Source organism: Bombyx mori, chromosome 7 (genome assembly GCF_030269925.1).
Source record: "Bombyx mori chromosome 7, ASM3026992v2".
NCBI classification, from domain to species: domain Eukaryota; kingdom Metazoa; phylum Arthropoda; class Insecta; order Lepidoptera; family Bombycidae; genus Bombyx; species Bombyx mori.
The window spans coordinates 8,692,070-8,710,797 of NC_085113.1; the positions used below are offsets into that span (position 1 = coordinate 8,692,070).

The 18,728-nt window shown below is 35.4% G+C and overlaps 1 protein-coding gene across 1 annotated transcript in view; it reads left to right on the forward strand.

Annotated features, from left to right (window-relative positions):
• Positions 1-15,971, forward strand: part of LOC100127100 (1-cadherin) — a 271,341-nt gene extending 255,370 nt beyond the window's left edge. The window contains exons 19-24 of the mRNA XM_021351441.3: positions 3,512-3,736; positions 4,544-4,674; positions 5,891-6,026; positions 6,656-6,850; positions 7,862-8,020; positions 9,153-15,971. Coding sequence (XP_021207116.2) covers positions 3,512-3,736; positions 4,544-4,674; positions 5,891-6,026; positions 6,656-6,850; positions 7,862-8,020; positions 9,153-9,277 — 971 coding nt within the window. The 3' untranslated portion in view covers positions 9,278-15,971. The remainder of the gene's footprint in view (positions 1-3,511; positions 3,737-4,543; positions 4,675-5,890; positions 6,027-6,655; positions 6,851-7,861; positions 8,021-9,152) is intronic.
• Positions 15,972-18,728: the final 2,757 nt, after the last annotated feature.

The window sequence follows — 18,728 nt, forward strand, 5'->3', positions numbered from 1 at the left end:
CATCTAGTAAAATTTAAGTGTCGTTTTGTCAGTCTACTGGTGCTATATAATTTCTTACTATAAAATCGTAAGCGAAGTACGTTTGTGCGTTGAAAAACTTGTTTTATTGTTATTACTAATTGGGTGTTGCTGTAGTCAGATGTCCGCACTGGCGCACTGAGGGTTGTAGATTCGATTCCCACATCGGACAAACATTCGTGATGAACAATCTTCGTCTGCGTATTTATTATGTATACATGTGTTTATTTAAACATATATTAAATATATATGCCAGCCTCTTAGTGCTTATACCACAGGGAATCTTAATTTGGAGTCGGATAAGCGTGCGGGATTTGTTCCAAGTTATTATTGTATTATTTCTTCTAGAATCACGCAAAGCTGATATAACAATGAAATAACGTTACACATGTTTCACTGGTGGTAGGAGCTCTTGGGAGTCCGCACGGGTAGGTACCACCACCCCGCCTATTTCCGCCGTGAAGCAGTAATGCGTTTCGGTTCGAAGGGTGGGGTAGCCGTTGTAACTATACTGAGACCTTAGAACTTATATCTCGAGGTGGGTGGCGCATTTACATTGTAGATGTCTATGGGCTCCAGTAACCACTTAACACCAGGTGGGCTGTGAGCTCGTCCACCCATAGAAGCAACAAAAAAAAAACATCTAATATAAATTGTACACGGACTAAGGGCAGATGTTTTTTTTTTAAATACCCGTCACATAAATTCTCTCTACGAGTTACTAAACTCGCCGTCACTAATTTCACTAAGCCGTGTAATGATTTTTTAATGGTACCATTAATGAGTGACGTGCCTGAAGTGTGATTTATGTATCACCATCGCGTGATAGGTAACCCCCTGTACAACATGGAACGTCATTTTCCGATATTACGTAATTATTTCGGCTGACAAGCTTTAGGTCGCGACACGCACGGCTAACGTGACGTCATTTGTTAGGAGTTTACCTGATCATTTTTCTACGTATTCCCAAGACGAGGACTTAATTTGGTTGCGTGATCTTTGTTACCGCGAGCCGAAAATGTGTTTATCCAAATTAATTTCGAATACATTGAGTTAAATTGAGTTTTGATGTATAGTGAATTTAGCGTGTTTATATTGGATTTATCTATTTAATATCATTACTTAATAGTACTTTAAGAAGTATGTTGAATTTTGAGATATGTCAAAAAAAACCAGGATACTTGCGGCTCGGCGACGCCCCATGCAATGCCAACCCGTAAGCAATATTAACCACTTACCATCAATAATAGCCTTTTTTTTTAGCTTATCTGATGGTCTAGAGAGACTGTGTCAGCGTAACCTTAACTAGTAAGTGAGCTCACGGGGCTCAAACCTGACGATGTTGCTAACACGAACCCTAGCAAGAGTGGTGCTTCGCAGAATCTAGGGGCAGCCGTTGTAACAATACTTGAGACCTTAGAACTTATATCTCAAGGTGGATGGCGCATTTACGTTGTAGATGTATATGGGGTCCAGTAACCACTTAACACCAGGTGGGCTGTGAGCCCACCCAACTAAGCAATAAAAAAAAAAACACAAAAAAAATAGAAGTAATATATAGTCTTTGACAATATAATCTTCATAGTGCACAAACTTATAATTTAAATTAATTATAGTCGAATTTCGACTACTTTTGTAGGCAGCGGCTTGGCTCTGCCCCTGGCATTGCTGAAGTCCATGGGCGACGGTAACCACTCACCATCAGGTGGGCCGTATGCTCGTCTGCCTACAAAGGCAATAAAAAAAATAAAAAACTGCGGGACCACTAGTACAAATAAAAACGCCGAGCAGCTTCCTATGTTTACAGCGAATCCCTAAATATTTAATGTAAACAAATTCTCATTTACTTTAGGCGCTTAGTTTCGATTCCTAGAAATTAATATTCGTTGAACCTTTTAATAATAACAAACAAATATTTAACGAAGCCTTCGCTTTTATTCGCTAAAACTTTTATAATTGAATATTTGGCTGAACGAACTTACAGTTCATTTGGTGTTAAGTAGTTTTCGGAGGCCATAGCTATCACGACATGAATCCCGTCAAAACTTTGAGGCTTACGTTTTGTGTCTCACTTGTAATTATAGTAGGTAATCACGTAATTATAATTTTTGCGGGTGTTATTTTTATTACACGATATTATTCTTTCACCGTGGAAATATTTCGTGAAATGCGTCAAGTACGTATTTTATTAGAAAAATTGGTACCAGCCTGCGGGATTCGAACACTCTTGCATCGTTAGATACAATTGCACCGGACGTCTTGTCCTTTAGGCCACGACGACTTTAAGGCACTTGTAGGCAGCGGCTTGGCTCTGCCCCTGGCATTGCTGAAGTCCATGGGCGACGGTAACCACTCATCATCAGGTGGGCCGTATGCTCGTCTGCTAACAAGAGCAATAATTTTTTTTACTAAGTATAAGATATAGATTAATATCTCAGAAAATCTGAGCTAATCTATGACAGTCCCTCAATTTACTTATTCAGAAAACATCAATTGAATTTTAACAATAAAAAATGACGACAATAAACCAATTCACCAATTAAATTTTTATTTTGTGAAACGTTTAAAGGTAATGTTAATAAATATCATAATCAAATTATTTTATCAATTAAACAAAAGTACATAATCGATCTAAAAAAAATCAATAATACTTATGAAATATAACAATAAAAAAGTAACTGTATATTTAGTGACTTAAGTTCGATAATTCTTCATACCTTATAACGTAAATCTTATTCTAAATCTGGTTTGATACATAGAACTTATCGAAACAGATTTGAACTGAAAAAGCGATCTTATGCCCCTAATATTGAGATTGACTATAAAAACTGCTTAAAAAACGAATGTATTTTTTTAATACGCTTTTATTAGCTTCAGACGTATGTATGTTTGTAACAGAATCTTTGAACATGATTTATTATAATATATTTATAGTTTTTATTCAACTTATCTTTAGTACTTTAATATCATCTGCTTGTAGTAGTGTAGCGATATCATCTACTTTTCCGACCAATATCTACCTCGAGGTATCAAATATGGGATGTACTTGCCGCCTGCCCAAATCTGTGGGTAACAACCCAACTATATAAACAACAATATGCAAGTAGAGCCTTCAAAACGTCGGATTGACTCGAAATTTGGTATACTTATTAAGGAACGATGACAATTCAATATTAAAAAAATATATGTGAAAAATATATATTGAAAAAATTGAAACTCAACTAAAAAATGAAAAAGAAATAATAGTTTAAAAAAACTAAGTGGGGTTACTGTTTTAAATATTTTATGAACAGATATAAGTAGAAAGGTTATTTTGATAATATCCTGAAAGGCACCCCACGCATTTTTACAGTAAAATCATTTTTTCTTACACAATTTTTAATTCAAATTTATTTTCAATTTTTTAGTTGGATTCTCTATAAAAGCGTATTTTGTTACCTAGTTTTTTTTATTTAAACTATTATTTATTTTAAACAATTAATGTTGTTAACAGACTTCATGTCTTTGGAGCTGAAGGATGGTCATCTGCTGCTGCTCGTGAACTACGGCTCGGGTATAACGCGACTAAACAACACTGTCGTGGAGGTGGCCGACGGAAAACCTCATTTAATAGAAATAGTGCTCACAAGGAACTCGATCGAGATGTTTGTGGATCGTTGCAAACTGTCCACCTGTATGAGTCTGTCGGCTCCTATAAGGCCCAACGAAATACTTAATGGTGAGTTGAAAATCTTATTTAAACCGATACTAATGACCTCTCTAACGTTCGAGCTAACGCTACTACTGGTGGTAGGACCACTTGTGAGTCGACGCGGGTAGGTACCACCACCCTGCCTATTTCTGGCGCTAAGCAGTAATGCGTTTCGGTGCCGTTGTAACTATACCTGCGACCTTAGAACTTACAATATTAACAACTACTACAATAACAATATTAAACAAATACATTTTAACACAGTAGTGTATGTAGTACAGCTAGTACGTAAATAACAATCTTCTGGTGTAGTGGTAAGTGACATGGTCACTACACAAGGGGGTCGCGGGTTCGAATCCCGCCAAGGAAATATATTTGTATGATAAATATAAAAATGTCTTTTCCAGGATTATGGATGTATATTAAATATATGTATGTGTATAATAAAAATCTTCCGTTATCTGGTACCTGTAACACAAGTTCTTTACGAACTTAGCAGGGGACCAGTTAACGTGACGTGTTGTTAAATAAATAAAAATTATGAAAGATTTTTAAAAACTCAATGCAGGCAGTAGTGTAATGGCATATGGACAAGAAGTCCTTGGGTTTATTTGGCTAAGATCCTCTAAAGCTTCTTTAGTTGGTTCAGAGATTACAAGTTCTTCTTTCTTCTTCTTCATACCTTGAACTCCTTATGTGAGGACCTCGTTTTCATTTCAGGCTCTTCCATATCCATTTACACAGTCCATCCAAGTATTTTACAAGGCCCTCCAGTTCTTACGATGTTTTTTTCAACAAATTGGTTTTAATGAATCGTGTTTTTTTTTCTAACAGTCAACGGTCCCTTACAACTCGGCGGGGCTAGCATCGATCTGGAAGCTTTGGCTCAATCGTTCGGCTGGTCCATGGTCCCGACTAACCAGAACTTCATCGGATGCATAAGCAATTTCACGTACAATGATTTTGTAAGTGTGATTTAAATACTGTTCGTCGCGTAGTACCGAATCATTACACAAGTAATCTTTACTGTATTTATTATTTATGTCTTACTGGTGGTAGGACCTCTTGTGAGTCCGCGCGGGTAGGTACCACCGCCCTGCCTGTTTCTGCCGTGAAGCAGTAATGCGTTTCGGTTTGAAGGATGGGGCAGGCGTTGTAACTATACTGAGATCTTAGAACTTATATCTTAAGGTGGTTGGCGCATTTACGTTGTAGATGTCTATGGGCTCCAGTAACCACTTAACACCAGGTGGGCTGTGAGCTCGTCCATCCATCTAAGCAATAAAAAAAAAATTTACTTGTAGTCCGGATTCGACTTCAGATCTTTGTGTTAAGAATTTAGTACCCAAGACCAAATCTAGGACCTTTACATGTATGGCGTATATTAGAGTATGGGCTACTTAATAACGGATAAATTGGCTCTGAGCTCATTCACTAAATTTAGTTGTGTAAGTTTGCAGGTAGTAAAATATTGTCTATGTTGACTGACAGCGTCATTGCTTTTTAAGTACGGGCGATCGATAAGGATGCGTGCACCTCTAAAATATTAATTCCTTACTTCTATATAAGTTACTTATAAAAAAATATATCAAATAATTAAAAACCGTTAAATGTTTTTCATGTGCACTAATAATGTTTCTTATATTTTGTCTTTCACTTAGCAAATTCAGTATTTGAATGGCCGATTTGTATATTGACATTTTTATGTATCTATACTAATATATAAAACTACAGTGCTTTTTACGGATGTTCCGTTATAACTACTGAACCATGCATCCGATTGACTTGAATCTTGGTATCCATGTAGAAAATACATGTACCTAAGGGGTAGGCTAATATTTACATGAGTGTTGGACTCCCTAAACCAATTGCGGAGGGCTTAATGATGAGAATCTTTGTGGGGGTGAGAAATAATAATGTTAATTTTAAATGCCTTGCGAAGCGGGCGGGTACAGCTATTTATGTATATATTCATTACGTATTTATGTATTATTTTTCTACTATTAAATTAAAGGAATCTATAACTTTTTTGCTTTGGAACGAACACTTAATTTTTGTTTATTTTTTGATCGTCCCTGGTGTCTTATGCAACGCATAACCCATTAGGCAATATTTAGCCATTATGTTGATAGTAAGTTCGATCAACCTAGCTCATGGGTCATATTGATTTTTCAAACACAGATGTACAATCTTGGCCAGCCGTCTATGCACAAGAACGCCGATCCAAGCTGTCAGAGAAGCATGTTCACAGCCGTTACGTTCGGAATAGATGCCAACTTCCTAGTAGCCATATTGGTGTGCATCGCGATTTTAGTCAGTAAGTATAAAAACGTGTTTGTTTAAAAAAAAATCTCGATAAAAGTCTTTAAATGAGAATCCATATTCGCGTTTCATTCACAGCATGCTTTAGTTATATTTTTGTCACGTAACATTGGGGTATGGATCGAAAACTCCTCCATGGTGTTTCTCTATTTAATGTTTTGGCAATGGGCATTAACAATTAATTGTCTTCGAAGGCAATAAAATATGTCTTTAAGTGTAACGTGGAAACTTATGACCTTGTCGTCTTCCTTTGTATTTCAGCTGGCGTCAAACATTACCGAGTGCAGTCTTCTTTGTTCTGTTATAGCGGGTTTAACCTCTTACACTTAGGTTTAAAAAAATTAAATACTAAGTTAGGAAGGTCCAATGATAGTCACGCGCATTGATTCAGAGTTGAGAGTCGACCGCTCGGGCCAGATGATAGGAGAAGACTGCCCATTCGCAGGGCGGACGGAACAAGAGGACTCGGGAATGCTGATCGTGCAGTTTGGTTAGGGTTGTCAGCCAAATAGCCTCCATATTAGGGTTGTAACAGTTCGCAGCGGTTTGGAAACATATTTCCTTCAACCGCCTCATCCAAACACCAGTTTAAATTTGCAAATCTAATCACATTTCGTCATACAGTTTTGCTGTTAGCGGTAGTGGTACACCGGCGTCGCGCCGACGCGTGGGCGGAGAAAGAGCTGGACGATATAAGGGAGAACATCATCGCCTACGAAGACGAGGGCGGTGGCGAAGGAGACGCCGGATACGACCTCCATGTCCTTAGACAAATGTACGACGGACCGCCTCCAGATACCGGCGCTTACCAACAAAGAAGTAAGTGGAATAAAACCTTCCTTTTTTTTAAATCATAATATAGGACAGCGTTAGAGCATCAGGATCTTCCTTCACCAAGATGCATCAGTATACTCAACTAGATGAATAAACGAATTTTCCAAATCTTCTACAGTGGAATCTATACTAATATATAAATCTACAGTGGTTTTTACGATGTTCCGTTATAACTACTAAACCATGCATCCGATTGACTTGAAACTTTGTATCCATGTAGAAAATATATTATGTACTTAATGGACAGGCTAATATTTATATGAGTGTTGGACTCCCTACACCAGTTGCGGGGGCGTTAATGATGAGAATCTTTGTGGGGGTGAGAAATGATAATGTTAATTTTAAATGCCCAGCGAAGCGGACGGGTACAGCTAGTTATTGATAAATATCTCATATAGACCCGAAATCGCGGCTTACGACTTTTGGAGGAAGGAGGGAAACTCCTAAAGAACAGTGGCGCTACGATTTCGCATTACTTTCGCAAAATGATGCGCAGCTTTTGAAATTAATCATTTGAGAAACAACAGATGAACTAGCATTTGCTTTGTTGATTTCCGCGTAGAATATAGACCTTCCCATAGAGCATGTTGTAACGGTTCTCGGGAACGATGTGAGCAGAGCTGGTGATCTTCAACACTAAAGCATTAGAATATTTTCGCAGTTCATATATCGATATTTAGTTTTTTATTTGGTACATAGACTAACGTGATCGTGGACCACATGGTGTAAAGTGGTTACCGAATCTAATAGACAACACAGCGTGACTGCCACCATAATGGCCACCCTTAAACCACAATTGCTTAGCAGATACACACATAATAGTGGTATACAATTAGTAAATGCCAGTTGTCGATCGTTCTTCCCGATTCTCCATTCAATCCCCTTGTCGTCTTTTACAATATCCACGGAAAAAGTGAGATGGAGCTATTCCAGTGCTGCTAACCAATAATGCACCATATTCCCGGTGATTTAGAACTAACACCAAACACTTCTCAGGGCTACTATTAGAGACGACACCGGACATATCAGGGTTCCTGGACGATAAGAAGTCGGTGTTGGATCGCGATCCGGACATCATTCCTTACGATGACGTCAGACACTACGCGTACGAAGGCGACGGGAACACCAGCGGGTCCTTGTCTTCGTTGGCCAGCTGTGAGTATGGATGTACTGAAACCATCATCAGACACAGCCCACTAAGTTTCTCGCCGGATCTTCTCAGTGGGTCGCGTTTCCGATCCGGTGGTAGATTCTGCGAGGGCTCTTGCTAGGGCTAGTATTAGCAAATTCCTTAAGTTAGAGTCCCGTGAGCTCGCCTACTTGCTCGGTGAATCTAGTATAACCCCTCGAGGATACTAGAATAGGTAAGCAAAACACAACATCATTCATCATCAACAACGCCATCCACACTGCCAGAAAGAGAAACACATGGAGAAAGATCGTGCGAGAGAAAGTGATAGAGAAAAGTGGTCACGGTCCTCAGCATTGAGGAATATGACGCAAGGAGTAGGAAACCGGAAAACATCATTTGTCGATGAAAATCTAGCATATGGAAGCCATATGTTTCCACTCATCTGTGTGCTTAGTGCGAGTTTTTTAACGTTCTCGATAGCGTAAAAGTTAGCTCATATTTGTATGGAGTGGGATCGTTTGCGTACGTTTGCCGCTAGGGGCGCTGTTCCAATTGCATACAAAAATTAGGTTAACTTTTACGCTATCGAGAACGTTAAGAAACTCGCACTGCGCACACTGAAGTCGAAATCTCATCGAAATCGCTTTTAATTCTTCAAACTGGAACGCAAGATTTGTTCGCGCCATAAATCGATAGGGTGGTGGGAATTACCCACAATATCCTTCACCGCTAGTGAGATCTTCTGCGCTTACCCTACCGAGGTATAGCGACGGGACATGACAACCCTGACGATTATACCTGAAGAGTAGATTTGGTGTTTCCAATTAGTGATTAGTGAAATAATTGAGGTGTCATGATATTGTTTGGACATAGGCTATGAACATAGGCTTTTGATGAGATAGGTTATAACAAAATTTCGGATATTAAAATTAGGTTAGGTACCCCTCCTGGCAGAGCCTTTGCTCGGCCACCTGTCCTGGTGAAACTGGAAAGGCCTTCGGGCCACCAGTAATTTTTCAATCAATTAAAAAAAAAGCATCGATTGAAAAGAAACCTCACTAGATTTTTACTTCTGTTATTTTATGCTTCTACTGGTTCCACTATTCTTTGACAGGGTTTTATTTAAGACCTCTAATATTTCCAATTCTAATCTAGGTACCGACGACGAAGATCTGAAATTCAACTACCTATCGACATTCGGTCCTCGATTCCGCAAGCTGGCCGACATGTACGGCGACTCCGACGACGAGAGACAACCGCACGAGGAGTCGTGGTGCTAGCGCCACGCTTGGCTCGTGTAGCCAGACAAACATCACCCCTATGTGACTTGGATTTAAGGGCGAAAACGCCCAGTGTCAGTACTTGGTGGACGCGAAAACGCGACTAAATTGCGATTTAATGCCAAGCTTCAAGATGCCTTACCGCTCAACCGCGTTTCGATTTCGACGGGTCGTGTTCCTCGTCGATGCTCGTGTGACATTATGGACCCCACCGTTTGAATTTTTGAATAGGAATTGTTTAAAGGGCCTGTGATAGTTGTTCAAATGATTTTAAACATTCGTGGTTCGCTTTAAGCCACTGATGCATTCCGTGTAGTCAGTCTCCCTCGTTTTGTTTCTTTTTCGTAAATAACCGCATTGAACTGTGCGCTTTAGTGACGTTGTGAGTGTTTGAAATGTTCCGTGCGCGACATGAACTTGTCCAATAATTCGAGAGTCTTCTCTCTAATTTAGACCATAAATCAGACGTAAAATTTCTCGTGTGAACTATTTATAGATATTTGTCACATTAATTAATTATGAACACAAGGCAAATTTAAAAAAAATGAGTCAGTTAACGCATTTACTGAGATTTTTGTCTTGAGTTAAATTTTGAGGGTAGGCGAAAAAAAAAACATTAATTAATGCGAGAACTATCTATGAAAGGATAAGTAAATAAATATCTGATGTACTTAGTTGAGTTTATGTGCTTTTTTTTTTAAATATATAATATTTTGAAAATCATTCTGCTACCCGTCCAAAATTATATTTTGGCCTAAACGTTTGAGTAATATGTATGGGATGATAAGTTTGTACATTTTACGTGTGACTGAGAATGATTTGCAAATTATAAATCAGAAGAAATTTGTTAAGGAACTTGCATTTTTTACTATGGACTTTTTTAAGGGTTGAATTGACACTGTCGAACATGGATTGTTCACGGCCCTCGATAAACTTTGATCCGATTTAGTATTACTATACCTAATACGTGTGTGGTGTATGATTAGGAATTAGATTGACGAAGCTTTTACTGGTGGTAGGGCGTCTTGTGAGTCCGCACGGATAGGCACCACTGCCCTATGTATTTCTACCAAGCAATGGGTTTCGGTTTGACAGATGAGGCTCTCGTAAAAACCCAGACTTAAGTTTCAAAGTGGATGGTGGCATTTACGTTGCCGATGTCTATGGGCTCTACCACTTAATTCTAGATAAGCCTTAAGATCGTCCTCCCATATAAGAAAGAAAAAAAAACAAATATTTCACTCCACTTTCGATAAGCTAAACACGGTATAAGTTTATCGATAGTTGTCGACAATTATCTTTCCCAACTCTAAGTCCATTAATAAGCGGGGTGTCACTAAACCTGTGGTACCGCACTACGTTTTTAAAGTCGTAGCTGATTTAAATAAGTTTTTTTAAGAAACAAAAAAAAACGACTGATTCGAAAACGTTGTTTTAGGCATCGTTTTAGATACGCCTAAATTATTTCTTGTACGTAAATTTTTATTATAATAAATGTAAGGTATGTCGACAAGTTTAATGCTAATTTCGTGTTTAAAATATATAAATATATTATTTTTGTACTGTGTCAGCTAAATGATTTTATTTATGAAACGTAATAATTCAAATCGGAGTTGTTTAGTGCAACAGCGCTTAGTATGTTTAGTGCCATTTATGTTATTTAAGTGCATAACACCGTTCGATGGATGCCTCTCACATTTTCTGTATTTAACGAAATTAAGCCCTAAGTTCAAGTCATAACAATGGAAATTAAATGAACATATTTTTTTTAATACTTTCCCTTCCTTAAATTTTTAGTGAGATTAAAGAAGTGTTATTTCTTATTGAATAATTGTTTAAATTCACTAACGCTCATACTTGGAAATTTCTTTTGGAAAACTAACAATAGGAGATAATATAAAAGTCCTCAGTTCAACTTACTCGTAATATAAAAATAAGTGTCACTAATATCAACATTAACAGACATTAATCTTGACATTAGTGACATATAATTTCGCATCGATTTCCATTTGAAAATTTTGAAATTTGCGGTTCGTTTAAGTGCGACAATGCTTAAGATAAGATCTCCGTGAACAATAAAACAAAAGCAATCGGAAGCCCATGCGTTAAATATATTAAAAATAAAACCTTTATCCCGATTCCTTTCAAAAGTGATTATTGTAAAAGTAAATCTGAGCTTGTCTAATGACATGAAATACTAGACGATGACCGATTTTTTTGATAACGCCATCTTGTTGTGTCTTTAAAGCGGTTAGTTGCCCTCAATTAAGAACAATAGTATTATTATTCGCCAATAGATGTCGGGAAGAGTTTATTATTGAAAGCACGAATAAAACAAAATTTTCTGAAAATAAATCGTAGCTAGATCGATTTATCGCCCCCGAAATCCCCTGTATACTAAATTTTATGAAAATCGTTGGAGCCGTTTCCGAGATTCATATTATATACATATTAATATACAAGAATTGCTCGTTTAAAGGTATAAGATTAAGAATGAAAAGTAACAAATCATATTTCGATAGGCGTACGAAAATTGAAGAGGCATCTCATCGTTACGAGTATATAACGTCGCAGCTTTTTCATTATAAGGACATTCAATTTTTTTTTATATTAATCTATTTTTTTTTTGTTTATTACCCTTATTGACTATTTTAATGTAAATACAAACAAACGAATGTTTGTATTATTATTATTTTTTTGTACAACGTCCACTTTCCGAATTTGCGAATAAAGGAAATTTTATAAGATAAAACGTGAAATGATTTTTTTGGTTTTCTGCCAACATTTTTAATACTATTTACCCTATTAACGTTTTTTGTGGAATCGAAGCGCGAATACTTAATATTCCTCTCCTTGATTGATTAAATTTGGATTTAGATTCCGTGAACTGACACTAACACTTAAAAAGAAGTATATCTAAAGCAATCGATTTATCCGAATGAATTAATTGATCGATTAAAACAAGAATCGGTACAAAGTCTAAGACTTCAACTCTTGCTTCGATGATTTCCAAAAATCTTTCACGTGACTTCTACGCCATCAGATTTGGAACATATTACAAATAAAATTTGCATTTAAAGTGTAGATTCAAGGTATATTATCGATAATCAAACGAGAACGTTCTAGAAGCATCTAGATCTTTCTATTACATCCGACATGCAAATATTTGCGTAAGGTAATATTTGTGTTTTAACTAAAAATTATACCTGTTAAGTAAACCTAAACATAACCAGGTATATTTAAGTATAAAGATGTGAATATGTACAGATTTTATTATAACATGAGTATTAGTGTAATTTTGTATCGTCTTATGATAAGGAAAAAAAATATATACAAGGTGTCTTAAAATTATGCATATCAACGAATTTTGAATAATAATCTGTAAACCGTTCGGAATTATCCATTATAACTGTATAAAAGTTTTTCACGTTCACTTGTAAAATAGCTTTTACTACTGTCACTTTAGGAATTGCTTCGTGTTTTCGAATCTGCTTTTGTTCCTTAATTTGTTCGATATATTGGGGTTGTGAATATGAATAATCGATTACATGACAAAATTTTAACGCAAAAAGAACTCTTAAATAACTGAATTAAACTTCTGTTGATAAAAAATTACAATTCGTTCATTACACATTAAATGTTAGCAAAATACTACACATAGTGCTCACGTGAACTTAAATTACAGACACTAAAAATATCAACAAAATCGATTGATTCAATACAAAAATTAACGTAACCCAATAAAAAAATGTCCTACAAAAATCCACAGATAATATAAAAGTTTGACACAAATTCAATTTTAGCGTCTGCACTATCAAGTGAGGGAGGGTGGAACACACAACTATCAATCTTTATGATTTATTAACAAAGTATATTATACCCGTAAACCTTTTTGGAGCGAAACACTTGAGATATCAATTTTAAACTTCATTGATGGGCTTATTTTAGTTCTCTCTTGACTGAAACATCATTTTGAAACTGAATCTATGACAAATAAATAAGACCTTTTCGAGTTTGGCCATGCAAGTATTGAATTTTTAAAGACAAAGCCCCTTGTCCTTTTATATATCTTATAAATTTATTTGAGGTTACATAGTGTTGTTTCTTTCGATCGTTTTGAAAGCTAATTGTCATTTTGAATGACATAATGTAATTACCTTTTTAGGCTTTAGAACTGGGCCGAATCCTCACATTTCGATCCTGAGAGTGTTTTGTGTAATTCTCCTGTACACTGTTCCAAATCACAGTTTTCGCACAAATGTTGTATCGTTTTGGAGAGAAGGGTATCAACATCCCGGTCTGCCCTTAATATGCCACTCAAGATATGCATAGATAGAATGCGTTAATTTTATTTAGGTCCAAGCAAAATCAGTGCTTACCAAGTAAAAGGATAATAGGTATTAAATAAAAAGTTAAAAAGGGCCACTCCCAATAACAATACGCAGTGGACGCAAACTACGCAATGGACGCGTGGAAAAAATGGGGTCAACAACCGTACTCAGTCAACTTCATACGACACGCATTGGTTTGATTACCGTCATACTACATTCTAAAAATACATTGAAACAATCCGTTGAAATTGTCTTTAGTTTTATCTGGCCCAGGAGTCTTATAGCATAACTACCCAACACAATAGTGAATTACAGGAATCTTCAAAAAAAAAAAAAAATTGGAACGGGTTAGTTCAATTTGCAATAAACAAAGACACGACATAGCTTATTCCAACCCCGATTTGCCAATCGAAATAAAGATAGCCATTTTTTTCCCCTAATTTTACATTAACTCAATACCTAATTTTATATAAACTCAATTTAACTTTTTTTTTCTTTTCTTAACTTTATTTCGTACGTAGCTTTGGCGTATAACTATTTTATGTAATTTGCTGATTTGTTTCATCAATAGACGTAGGCGACAATTTGTATTTTTGCAGACAAAGGTTCCGTGCATGAGTTCGCTTAGAATAAATGTAGGTAGGTATTTATTGTTGTTGAAGAATATACAACCTTGATGTTTCTATCGCGAACTATAATCACTTTCGGCTTTGTCCTTTGCCGTATTGAATCAAATCAGCGAACGCGCTCTCAAACATTCCAATTTCCATTTAATATTATTATATTGTTGTATTCAAATTATATAAAAGCTATCAGATCAATTAATCGTACTTATAAAAATGTTGGGTGTTTAATTAAATGTCTATATACACTGCCATTAAAATTTAAAATTAGAATAAGCATTGACTGAGATCTATAGACAATACTTTCATTTTTAATTTACGAACCACAGACACTGCTCGACTCGCACACGTTTTTACATTTGATTTGTAGTTATAAATTTAGGAATTATTTCGTATTTTAAAAGTATTTCTTTCATGCCAATATACTAGTAGGCAGAACATATATTCATTTTGTAGTTTGATTTAACTTGCAGTTTTACTAAGTAACAACTAACTTTATGCCCTGAATTAACTATCCTTGGATTCGAAAGTCATCGTGGTTTTAGTGGACTACAGACAGGGGAAGTATCTAAATTCCATATAGACTGTTTTAAGTTAGAGTAAAATTTCAAATAAATTATATTTGATTTTGGCAAATTCGTTTTCTCACGAGAACTGTTAATTGTACATTAAATACAACAGATTATTTTTAGAATATAAATTACCTTATCGTGTGTGAGCGGTAATGTAAATTAGTATACTTTTATCTTGTTTTATAATTAATTTTCATTTCACGTTTATAAAGCTCTCAAGTTCAGGGAAAATGGAAAGAATGAAACCATTGAAATAAATAAAAAAAATAACTCCTATGATTTATTTTTATTTGACGTTCATCTTGGCAAAACCACTATAGATCTCATAAATAGATTCCATTTACGGACTCATACATTTTTTTTTTATAATATCTAGATTTATTCTGTTGTCATATGTCGAATATTGTAGTGAGATTGCAAATGGAATTTTGTTGTTAAGGTTTGAAGAAATATCCAATTCTCTTCGTATTGTGTAATAGACAGTTTTGATGTTTTGAGGTTTGAGGATGCTTGAGGGTGACATTTAGTTATCTACGTTAGTAAAAATTAAAGCAGAATTTATAATTATTTCCTTAATTTTTCAAAAAGTTAAATTTTCATGATTTTGGCAACACCGATATAAATTGAATTAAAACTAATTTTTAAATCTAACTGATGTGGTTTAACTCAATGTCACCCAAATAATTTAATTATTTATCATTTCAGTAAAGTGTAAAAAAATGCGTATTAAGATTTATAAAGTCGAAGTTTTAGGAGATGAAAGGTAAATATTCTGTCAAAAAAACTCAGTTTACGATATGAAATATATATTTTGATTTTGAAAAAGACGTAAAATCCAATGCAATTTTACATATTTTTAATAAAATATTGTATTAGTTCCTTTCCTTGCAAAGTTTATTTCTAAATTGACAGGTGTCATTTTTAACACCTGTCATTTTTTGTTATCTAGAGTTTACAGAACTCTGTGTGTATGATATCGTAAACCGAAATTTTGAATTGAATAAGTAATTAGAATGATCGTGTTATTATTGTAATATCGAGAAAAGAATTCGACTGAAGTATGTCATATTAGTATCTAAACATAGTTCGTAAGGGCATAATTTTTAAAACTGTTTATATAGAAATTAAAATATTCAATTCAGCATTGAAATAAAGTGATGAAATTGAATCAGTGTTTTATTTCAATTTTTTTTTTATAAACATGTGAGAACCTACTGACGGCTCCTACCACATCCTTTAGGCATCACAAACTTAAGGCCGCCACACACTTTGAAAAAAAAAGATCTAGCCTCAATCGCTGTTTCGCGGCGGAAATAGGCGTAGTGATGGTACCCATGCAAGGTCACATACACGAGCAAAATGGCGCATGCAAAATTTACGGGTTTTATACACCAACTTTTCCATAATCGTTGTAAAGGGCAAGAGTTAGTTTAAATAATTAAACGCACAACTCTGCTCCATATACCATGACAGTCACATTTATACTTTCAAAAATATTGTTACCACGGATCAAAGGCTTCATTAGGCGTCGGAAGCCCACATTTGACGACTCACACAATTGCTATTCACAGATTGCACGCGAAATAAGTTGCTTGGACATGTAAAATTTTGCGGTATCACTGATTTGCGTTTGAAAATAAAGTTCTGTTGAATTACAGAGTTTCTTTTTGAGCCAATGCAATGTGTGCCTCTGTGAAAAGTCCGCGTATCTAATACGCTTTTATTAGCTTTAGACGTATGTATGTTTGTAACGGAATCTTTGAACATGATTTTGACCCCCTTCAAAACGTCGAATTAATTCGAAATTTGGTATACTTATTAAGGACCGATGACAATTTAATATGAAAAAAAAAATAAAAAATAAAAATTTAAATTCAACTAAAAATGAAAAATAAATAATAGTTTAAAAAAACTAACAAAATACGCTTTTATAGAAAATCCAACTAAAAAGTAGAAAATAAATTTTAATAAATTTGAATTAAAAATAGTGTAAGAAAAAATGATTTTATTGTAAAAAAAAGCGTGGGCTGAATGGTATCAGTAGTTATTATATAATTTTATGAACAGATATGGGTACAAGGGTTGTTTTGGTAATATCCTGAAAAGCACAACCTGAAAAGCAAAGCAAAACTATTATTTATTTAGAATACTATTTTTGTTTGTATTTAAGAGATCGTCATGTGATGCAAAACGTGTCCATTAATGCAACATATAGTTATTAATATGTTGTAAAGTTGGTGGGATAGGCGATATAATCGTATAGTCGACGTTCTTTTGTGGTTTATTAGCGTTATTACATGTCTTCCTTCAAACGAAGGCAGAAGTTAGTCCACAGAAGGCAGCGACTTCATATTAAAATCATAGTAAACTTGTGTATGCAGTAATTTTTCTTCCTTTGTATATATTGCGAATCATTGAGACCAAAAGCGTTTTCTTCGCAGAAATAACTTTTGTATCTTGATATAAACAGTAGCATAAGAGCATAATATTGAAAACCTTCAAAAATATAGTTAATTTCATTCGTAAAATTTTCAATAATTAATTAAAACACATTACATTACATACATTAAAACTACGCCTTGCCTGTACGTAATCAATAATTATTAGTTTACAAACAACAAAAAAACCCGTCCGTATAGTAACAATTAATTTCGTCTTTTTAATCTTTATGATACTGGTGAGGATATTAAGCTAAATTTATAAATTACTAGCTGACCCGGCAGACTTCGTAGTGCCTCAATCGATAAATAAAAGACAAGAACTTTATTTAATTCCGAGCAATTTCATATTTATCTACCTTTTAAACCTTCTCTGGACTTCGACAAATAATTCAAGACCAAAATTTGCTAAATCGATCCAGCCGTTCTCGAGTTTTAGCGAGACTAACGAACAGCAATTCATTTATATATATATATATATATATATATATATATATATATATATATATATATATATATATATATATATATATATATATAGAGATTATGCTGTCATCGTTGCTTGATACGTATAAAACTTTAAATTTTTTTGGAAATCTTGAAATTGGTGCAAGTAGCGTACAAAGATTCCATTACAAATAAACAAACATTCATAAATACCAATCTAAAAGCAATAATACAATTTTAGAACGATCAAATAATCCTAAGGATCTCAAAAACAAACTTAGATTCTCCTATAGAATTTTGCTGTTACACGTTTTTGCCATATTTCCCGGAGCCGGCACCCCAGGTCATCGCGTGACGCATTATTTTAATCCCGGATCAGTACGTATGTGAAATGTCGGCCGTAATCAGGTCGGCTTCGTATGATTGACGGCCATATGGGCTTTAACGTTTTATTTCTGCTTCAGATTTAAAATTGAAAAATTACGATTTGCCGCCGCGCATTAGGTTAACTGTATTTAGGCAATCTATCATTAGTGATGGGACTTAATCGTAATGTTTTTTTTTTATTGCCCTTAGGTATATGCAGATGAGCATACGGCCCACCTGATAGTGAGTGGCTACCGTCGCCCATGGACTTCAGCAATGCCAGGGGCAGAGCCAAGCCGCCTAGCGCTTAATACTCTCCACAAGCCTCTTTTGAAGAAGGACATGTCATAGCGCTCGGGAAACACCTTGGAGGGGAGCTCATTCCATAGTCGGATGGTGCGTGGCAAAAAATACCTCTGGAAACGCACTGTGGATGACCGCAGTGGCTCCAGGTAATATGGATGAACTCTGCTCCGACGGCGGGAGGTGCGATGATAAAAAGGAGATGAAGGGAGGATCTCAAACAATTCCTCATTCCCCATGGAACATACATACGGTACAAAATACAGAGGGAACCGAAGTCCCCCCGCAGACCCAGAGTTTCCAAACGATCCGTGAGAATGGGATTATCGACAATTCGAACGGCCCTCCTCTGTATGGAGTCAAATGAAAGA